The sequence below is a fragment of the Nerophis lumbriciformis genome, linkage group LG11, assembly GCF_033978685.3.
Source record: "Nerophis lumbriciformis linkage group LG11, RoL_Nlum_v2.1, whole genome shotgun sequence".
NCBI lineage: Eukaryota > Metazoa > Chordata > Actinopteri > Syngnathiformes > Syngnathidae > Nerophis > Nerophis lumbriciformis.
The window spans coordinates 19,612,789-19,622,444 of NC_084558.2; the positions used below are offsets into that span (position 1 = coordinate 19,612,789).

Below are 9,656 nucleotides of genomic sequence, written 5' to 3' on the forward strand. Positions count from 1 at the left end.
CCTAAAAGGGACAAGTGGTAGAAAATGGATGGATGGATGGATTGTGTTTGGGTCTCTGAAGTGACTGTCCACTCATGAAGTGTGAAATTACACAACTACACTGCATATGTTTTGCCACTTGCCAAGATTAAACATTTTTTTCTCAAAATGTCCCTAGTTTTAGGGAGCTATTTGCTTATCTTTAACAGACAACTTTACATCATAATCTCGATTTTAGCATAAATAATTCTATATTGTCTATTCTAGTTTAAAAATGTTAAAATCGAGAAAATAATTATTTAAACAAGATATTTGGGTTTTCCCCAATTATAAAATATTGTTTAAAGGTTCTGCAACATGCTTAATTTAAGAACTGCAAGTTGAATAATGCTTGTTTTCAGAATAAAATACTTTTTTGTAACTTAAAAGTCCTGCTTAATTTCTAGATATCCATCCATCCATCCATTTTCTACCGCTTGTCCCTTTTTTGGGGTTGCGGGGAATTTCTAGATATACAAATCTTAATTGAGGATGTCTGATTACTTCAAATTAACTAACAGCATAGACAGATAATTTCACTAAATTTAGTCTTTTATATTTTTTCAGCTCGTTTTGGCCGTGTTGTCATTGTTTTGTGAGCAGCCTATGTCAGAAAATGTGTCTTTCAGCTCGCCGTTTGGTTTTTTGGACATATTGTGACATTACAAAGCAAGACCACCACACACACACAAACTTTCTACGCCCATGACTTGACAGTGTTTTCTTGCCAAGTGACTTCAAGGACTCAAAGACAAAAGCTAAGCAAGGCTGCAGCGTTGTTGGATGTACGTATTGTAAGGCCTCATAACATCACAGAGAGATCCCATTCACATTGAACAATATGAATTGTTTTTATTTACTATTGTTAGTCCTGAGTTGGACCAAGGACTGAAATGAAGACGAACTGAAGTCGGTATAGTGTAAAATACAATTATAAAGTACACAATCTTGGGGTTTGGTTTTCTCAGTAAAAATGTCTTATTGCAGCCAAACATGTAAAGCTGTGTTCACAGATGTTTTTTGGTGATGTCTACATGGCTATCCATCTCTGTCACGTGATTTGATTTGATTGAATCACATGACATGCATCATTGTCACTTGCAGTGGTGTGTTTAACTGGCGTGGTTTTATTTTGAAGGCCAAACTTTTTACAAGCTGCAAGATGTGTTTTGATTTTTTTCTGACTGTTGCAGAGGATGAGTTGACCAAAACACTCTCGGCTGTGTTTTTTTTTTTTAGGGAAGAATGCGGAGAAAAAATGTGGGAACGGGAAGACACTAAGAACAAAAGACTAAACCGAGGAGTTTCCTGGGGAAAAGATGAGGTTTGGAAGTTATGGTTTTTAGTTTTAATGATAACGTATAACGTGTACACTGCAAAAAAATACCAAAAACTAGTGAAAATACTCAGCTGCACGGAGAGATAATTTTACTTGATAAGACATCTTAAATAAATTAATATATCTAGAAATTAGCAGCACTTTTGAAATAGAAATAAGTATTTTATTCTGAAAAAAAGCATTATTCAACTTGCACTTCCTAAATTAAGCAACCTTGGGATGCTGCAGAATCTTTAAACAAATTGTTCTATGTGGGGGAAACCAAAATGTCTTATTGAAATAGTTATCTCAAATGTAATATTTTTGAACTAGAATAGAAAAATGTAATTATTTGTGTTAAAAATAAGATTAGTCAATGACTAAAAATAAGTAAATAGCTCCTACATTTTCATGAGGCATGACAGCCCCCCCAAGCAGCTTGCTATTATCAGGGATGTTTGTACTATGAAGTTACAACGTTTTCCCAAAGAAAACAATACTTAAAATGTCTTTATGAAATCATATACGTATCATATGAAATATAGTGTCATCTCTGTGGTCAGCTCTTTTAGAGGTTGACAGTCTCACATAACTTCTGTCTTACAAATGACCAGAGTAATTAAGCAGACTGGTAGAGGAAATCACTACATGTTAGAAAGCTATAGTTACTATTCCTTGTCACATTTTGACTACACAAAGCAGACATGAGAAAGCATCAAAATGACAATATCACATTGTGTAACAGTAAAAAACTGCAGGTATAATACCAAAAAAAAAACCTTCCCTGATAGCTTTTAAAGAGCCAATAATAATCCAACAAGTCCAGACTCGTTTTAAGCTTTACTTTACTGGGTATTTACAATGTGGAATTTTAAAGACGTTTAGTGATAGACTAATATGTGTGCCTCTATACTAAAAAACAATATTCATCCACACAAAATGAGCTCTCTCAAATCAATATTATCATTATGACACAAGAAAACATCCAGTACATTATGTGCATTAGAAAGGTGTGATGAAGACTTTTGCAAAAAAAACATACATTGCTGTTTAAAATGCCTTTACAGGCAAAAGACAGTATGAACAGGCAGGCAAGTATAATTGTGTAAATGCTGCCACACTCATGCTACTGTGTAAAGACTACACAAATACAAGAATACACATTTGAGTATTGAGTTGTGCTAAATGTCATTGTATATGTTAAGATGCAGACTGTGTGACAAGTTCCACTTCCAGTATTAGTTCAACAAGTGTTGGCACATCAACGCCATGATCACAATGAGCCAGTAATGTCTGTTTGTGTCTGTTCCTGAGAAACACCACTGCAATTGCTTCTTTGGTTTGATATTTGATTGTTACTAACCAGTCTTTTTATATATGGCTGGCTGCTGGTCGCATTAAAATAAAGAAATACTTCTAATTATTTGGTGTTCAGTGGTGTTACAGTCCTCAATTAGTGTAAGCCATAAAACGTTTGGCATGTTTTCCTCTATCACATGTGTCAGCATTCACTGATATTTTCTGAGATCATGTCAAACGTCTAGTTGGCTGATTACATTCATGTGTGTACACGGCAATACAGTCTCCAAGCAGAAATAGCATATTTGCAATACTTTTTCTACACCACTTGTTTTACTTGAGGAAGTTCGGTTGAATTTCTGCTTTCGGGGAGTAGGTTACGGACGGTATTTTTTAGTTTGTAGTACTGCTATAGTTCCAATGGTCCGAGGTTTCACACAGAAACTACAGGACCCGGGTAAGGTTCTCCTCCACACCAGAAGTCCTCTGGCTGAGAGACTTCTAAAAGCCACATCTCATTTTCCTTCCCCTCCTTCTCTTCCTGTTGGTCCTGGTTACCCTTTTCGCCTGTTCCTGCAGGGTCAACCTGGATTTGCAGAACTCTGTAATAGTGACAGTCCCGTCCAGCATCTGGGTCGTATGGCGGTGCCAGGATATCCAGGAATGCAGCTGGTCCGTCCACAGCATCCACCTGGTGGAGATTATCCCGTTGAGGTGTAAGGAGGCAAGGTCCGCTGGTCTCAGAGTACTCAGCTACTGAGCGAAGCACAGCGCATCGCAGAGAATCGTTTTGGTTTGGAGGCAGAGGGGGATCAAACCGCGGTGGGGCAGCACTGACGGGGTGACCACTTTCTACTTTGTCAAAGCACCTGATGCTCACCTTTCCATATATGACCTTAACAAGAGAAGAAACACATTTAAAAACTTTTTCCAATACATTTCAGAGATGCTTTTTAATTTTAAACGGACCAAAACAGACAATTCTCTAATTTTGTGCGAGAATCTATAGTAAAAAGTTCCTGTACCGCTGTGAGAATAGCAGAATTTTACTGCATTGACACTGTCAAATACAAATATGTAAAACAGGGGCTAATTGATCACTAGCAATAATAGGGAAGTTAAAAATACTTAAAATATGGTTTATTAATCACAAAAAGTCATCCCATTAATCATGTATACACAGATTAATCCTGCAATTTATTTTAATTGTACATGCTTCTTTACCATAGCCCAGGGGTCAGCAACCCGCGGCTCTTTAGCGCCGCCATTGTGGCTCTCTGGAGCTTTTTAAAAAATTTATGAAAAATGGAAAAAGATGAGGGGAAAAAAATCTATTTTTTGTTTTGATATAGTTTCTGTAGGAGGACAAACATGACACAAGCCTCCCTAATTGTTACAAAGCACACTGTTTATATTAAACACGCTTCACTGATTCGAGTATTTGGCGAGCGCCGTTTTGTCCTACTCATTTTGGCGGTCCTTGAACTCACCGTAGTTTGTTTACATGTATAACTTTCTCTGACTTTCTAGGACGTGTTTTATGCCACTTCTTTTTCTGTCTCATTTTGTCCACCAAACCTTTAATGTTGTGCATGAAAGGTGAGTTTTGTTGATGTTATTGACTTGTGTGGAGTGCTAATCAGACATATTTGGTCACTGCGTGACTGCAAGCTAATCGATGCTAACATGCTATTTAGGCTAGCTATATGTACATATTGCATCATTATGCCTCATTTGTAGCTATATTTGAGGTCATTTAGTTTCCTTTAAGTCCTCTTAATTAAATTTATATCTCATGACACACTATCTGTATGTAATATGGCTTTTAATTTTTTGCGGCTCCAGACAGATTTGTTTTTGTATTGTTTTTGTATTGTTCAACATTTTGGGTTGCCGACCCCTGCCATAGCCGCTTCAGTAGCAATAATAAAGAAGTTAAAAATACTTAAGATACAGTTTATTAATCACAAAATGTCATCCCATAAATCATATATACACATAGATTAATCCTGCAATGTATTTTAATTGTACATGCTTCTCTACCATAGCCGCGGTTGGTTACCTTAAAGTGGAACAGCACTTTTTCTTGGTTCACAATCATTACAAAAGACGTGACGACGAATGTGTTTTTTTTAAATGCTCCATCACCCCCCTGGGACCCTGAACAGGACAAAAAAAGCGGAGCCAATGGGAAGTTCTCTATTTCGCTCATATAACCCCAATAAAAAAACATCTAAAAAGTGCCAACAATACTCCACTTACATTTCGAGACTTGAATATTAACCAAATATTAGTGATATTGTTATTATAAGCGCTAATGCAGACAAACTATTTATAGCGGCGACGCGATCACAAGCTTGTGTGCCAATGTTGTCATGATCGACTAATCAGCTGTTTCCTAATTTCCCTGCTCATCAAACTTTAGAACCGGAAATGACGATAATCACACGAAAACGCTCAGTTCCACCCCCCATTTTCTTCGCGAGAATTACGAGTCATTCTTCATCTAATTTGGGAATATATGAACATCCTAGCAATCGGCATCCTAATGACAACAGACATTGTACAGTAAGTGATGTTTTATTATGTTTGTTGGTGTTAATAAAGTCTGCAGTGAGTAATAATCAGTGATGGAGTTGGGCAAAAAGCGAAGGCTGTGGTGCGTTTTTGAAATTAATGTGCCGCTTTTGCTTAAAATTATAAAAATACGTAAATATTAAATATTGTTAATGTGCCTGTTACTACATTACATATATACTTACATCATGTATATAAAACCTTAATGGCAGTGTTTGGATGTTTAATTAAGGGTTTTATAGGCAGAATAGAGTGACTTCCATAGGCTCCATTGTATGCAGACCTTTATTTACTATTTAGAATACCGTACATTAAAAAAAAAAAAAAACAGCCGTCTTTTATAATGATTGTGAATGATAGGCAAAATTTAAAAAAAAAAAGTGTGTACAATCAGCAATCAGGTCAGGCCAGTTAGTGAGGAGACATTGACTTTTTCACTCTAAAATAAACGCAGACGGGACTGTGGACGGTTTTGAGCCAATAAATGATGAACATTTATGTAAAACATTTTAAAAATGTTCCAATATGAAATGGTGACAATAAAATTGCACTTCAATCAAAATGTTGGGGTTCTTTTTTAAGTTAATTTAAATAATGCAAGTGAGTACTAACCTGTGATTAAGCATCCATCCATCCATTTTCTACCGCTTGTTCCTTTTGGGGTCGCGGGGGGTGCTGGAGCCTACCTCAGCTTAATCATGATTATTCGAAATTCCAAAGTGTGATTAATCTGATTAAAATATTTTAATTTGACAACACTAATAAGAATATAATGGCAAATATACCTTAACATTCCCATTCTGCTGCGTTAGTACGGGGCTTGTAAGCAGAAGTACTGTGTTTATAAATCAGTACAACTTTAAAATATGTAAAATTATGTTTAAAGTACGGCTGTCAAAGGTAACGTAATATTAAGAAGTTAACTGTAAGTTCCTTTAACGACACTAATGTTATTGACGCAATATTATTGTGCCCGCGTCCTTTCAGACACTCGGGCCATTCCTTAGTCTGAGAAAGTGTGGATGCTTTCACTATTTACTGATGAGCCACAAGCGGGGAATATAGCGAGCAGAAATGGACAAATAAAATGGTATGTTATGGAAATATCAGGTCAAAAGCATTTGCAAGTTGTTCTCCCATCAAAACAAGACTTTTTTTTTTTTAAATCCACGATCGCCGTGAGATGTCAAATTGGAGCAACAGCTTGCTGCCAAACTTGCATTCAGAGAGGTACAGTAGGTCGAGCTTCACTTCCATGTTTAGATTAGTTTTTAATGTATTAGTAACATAAAATGTAGATTGTAACTGTAACTGCTTTAGTAAGATGACATTCAAGCTCAGCAGAAAGGAACAGGAAGTCTAGAGTCACTTTTTAATCGGAGACTTACACGCCGTCAAGACACCAATCACATACTTCTGGCTCCATAACAACGGTGCCACGCGTTACATACGGTCTAACTACACAACAAAATAAAAAATGGTCTATTGTTTAGCAGGCTGATTATTAAATTGTTATCACCAGAGAAAGTTAAAACATTGTCATGTAGAGGTATGAATACCATTAACTTGTACAACAACATGTACAGAATATCAAAAGCATTTATTCAGAAATATCATAGATTACATTACCAAACATCTTTAACAATCAAACCATGATCGTAACAATCCACATTTTGTGTTATTAATGCCTGAAACTGGTGTCTGAATATGGTGTAGCTCCTCTCCTCTAAATGCAAGTTGTCCTACAGCAGGAATACAAATTTTGTATTCCTACAAAATACAAAATCTGGCAAGACACCAACGCACTTCAGGTGTTTTTTTTTACTGTCATTAAAAAAGCGTATTTATGTCCTTTTTGTGTTGGGCTGTTTAAAGAAGGCTAAATGTTTAAAAAAAACAAAAAACATTTCATTCAATCAAATTAACAGTGTTAAAAATATATTTGTCTAGGGCAGGGGTCAGGAACCTTTTTGGCTGAGAGAGCCATGAAAGTATATTGTAAAATGTATTTCCGTGAGAGCCAAATAATATTTGTTTAACAATGAATACAAATAAATGCGTGCATTTTTGAGTAAGACCAACATTTTTAGAGTATAATCCATCCATCCATTTTCTACCGCTTGTCTCTTTTGGGGTTGCGGGAGGTGCAGGAGCCTATCCCAGCTGCATTCGGGCGGAAGGCGGGGTACACCCTGGACAAGTCGCCACCTCATCACAGGGCCAACACAGATAGACAGACAACATTCACACTCACATTCACACACTAGGGACAAGTTTAGTGTTGCCAGAGTATAATAAGTCTCTTATTCTTTTTAGTCACAATGTTATTCTAAAGCTAACCAATAATAAATAAAATACTTACCATTAATGTGACCCTCCTGTACCCCGAAGGACAGCTGGGATTGGCTGAGCAACCCGCAACCTTGAACAGGTGTGGTAGAAAACGGATGGATGGATGGATGGATTAAAATGCATGAGAATGTTTTATATTTTGAACGTTATTTTTAACACTGTGATTTCCAGCGGAATTATTCATTACTCATTGTGTTAAGCAACGTCGGCTAAGATTTATCCGAAAGCCAGATGCAGTCATCAAAAGAGCCACATTTGGCTCGCGGGCCATAGGTTCCCTACCCCTGGACTAGGGTAATATTCATTAATGATGAAAAAGTATATATATCTGCTATTAATCATGATTAACTTTGAGTTAAATATGAACAAAATTAATTACATTTTTAAATCGCTTGACAACCTTAAAAGGTTTAGTTATTTTGCACTTTGTTTTTAATTTCCCATGAATTAAGTTTCAGTACAAAACATTGATCCGATCTGTTTAAAGTTCATTATATAAAGTATAAAAATGAAGATTAAAAAAAAGTGTAGAACCTTTTTTTTATTTAGGGAGGGCCAAAAAAAACAAGGGCCCTGCTTCTATGAAACTTTGAACTGCCTTTTGGCTTTTATCTGCATTGTAAAAACAATTCAGTGGGTTATATCGAGCCATTAGAAACGTACGTTCCGGCTACGTTTGTGTGCAATTGTTTTCCATATTGAAACAATTAATAGCAAACAGCATCAAAACAAGAGGATCCTTAAAAACCTTGAGCATCCCGTTCATGCCCGGGTGGTCGTGGAGCGGTATGGAGGCTCCGGTCCTGAGCAGGAACACCCCCATGCTGAACATCTCCGTCTCGCAGATGTGCATGTAGCTCACCGGGGGCTGCTGCTCCGCTGTACCGGATGTCACTTTGGATTCCTGGGGAGCGATTTTGAGATCCGCTGCCCTGATAGCGGTCACTAAGGAGTTCAGTTCAGCCTGTTTTTCGGCAAAGTTTGTATCATCTCCGTTGCTCGGATATTTCAAACATTTAAAGGTCATAAAAGCTTGCTTTGCTATCTTCTGAATGAGAGGAGTTTTGTTGTTTCGCGGCATTCTGTGAAGGGGGGGTAAAACTTAACGGATCAAGCTGCACCTTTTCCGCCGCAAATAAAATCCCGTCGACTGCCTTACAGATTATTAGATGCCAAGAAAAGTTTCCCGGGGCATGTAGGTCCACGTTCTTGAGAATAAAATACCAGGCTTCAGGTGAAAAACATGTTTTTTGTGGTGATTAAGCCGAATTTCATCCTCAGACATTACCCGTCCTCTTGTCATTTTCCACTCTCTTCTAGGTTCTCTGAGCTCACAGAGACTGCGCAACAGAAGCAAAGCATCATGGGATAATGAATTTTATACACATATATTCTAGTGGCGTCATACAAATATAATAATCATCACGTACTTTTATCGAACATTCTTGCAATATCACTAAGTACATAACACGTCACCATCCAATACCATGTGAACTGTATTTAAACATTCAAATACAGACTTATAGTATATCCATATAGACTACATATCCCACAATCCCTAAGAACGACTGCCCAATGCAAAGAGGAAGGGCATACAGGACATTGAACTCAAACATCTTTTTTTTCTTGACGTTCCTTTCCTGTCGCTTGGTCACATTTCAGTATAAAGGCAATGAATAGTGACATGATATTCAGAGGGGATACGACTGAAACAAGTTGGATATACAGTGACCATTACATTTGATTTATTTTAGACCAGTGGTTCTTAACCTTATTGGAGGTACCGAACCCCACAAGTTTCATATTCGCATTCATCGAACCCTTCTTTAGTGAAAAATAAAATGTTTTTTTTTTTTTTCAAATTCAAAACAAAGTTATATGTTTTTGGTAACACTTTAGTATGGGGAACATACCGGTATTCTAAGTAACAAAGACTTAATTTAGAGTTATTTGGACACTAGGGGAACATATTCTAAGTAATAAAGACTTAATTTAGAGTTATTTGGACACTAGGGGAACATATTCTAAGTAATAAAGACTTCATTTAGAGTTATTTGGACACTAGGGGAACATATTCTAAGTAATAAAGACT

At 36.8% G+C, this 9,656-nt stretch overlaps 1 protein-coding gene across 1 annotated transcript; it reads right to left on the minus strand.

Moving 5' to 3' along the window:
* Positions 1-947: 947 nt before the first annotated feature.
* adoa (2-aminoethanethiol (cysteamine) dioxygenase a) lies at positions 948-8,900 on the minus strand. The gene is made up of 2 exons (XM_061967122.2): positions 8,313-8,900; positions 948-3,530 (listed from the first exon to the last, which is right to left on the minus strand). The coding sequence occupies exons 1-2, from the start codon at positions 8,643-8,645 to the stop codon at positions 3,069-3,071; spliced, it is 795 nt and encodes a 264-aa protein (XP_061823106.1). The 5' UTR covers positions 8,646-8,900; the 3' UTR covers positions 948-3,068.
* Between the last annotated feature and the right edge of the window lie 756 nt (positions 8,901-9,656).

Coding starts and splice junctions, on each gene's coding strand:
- adoa (XM_061967122.2), bottom strand. CDS start 8,645: ATGCCGCGAAACAACAAAACTCCTCTCATTCAGAAGATAGCAAAGCAA. Junction 3,531..8,312: donor GCATGAACGGGATGCTCAAG/GTTTTTAAGGAT, acceptor TCTCTTGTTAAG/GTCATATATGGAAAGGTGAG.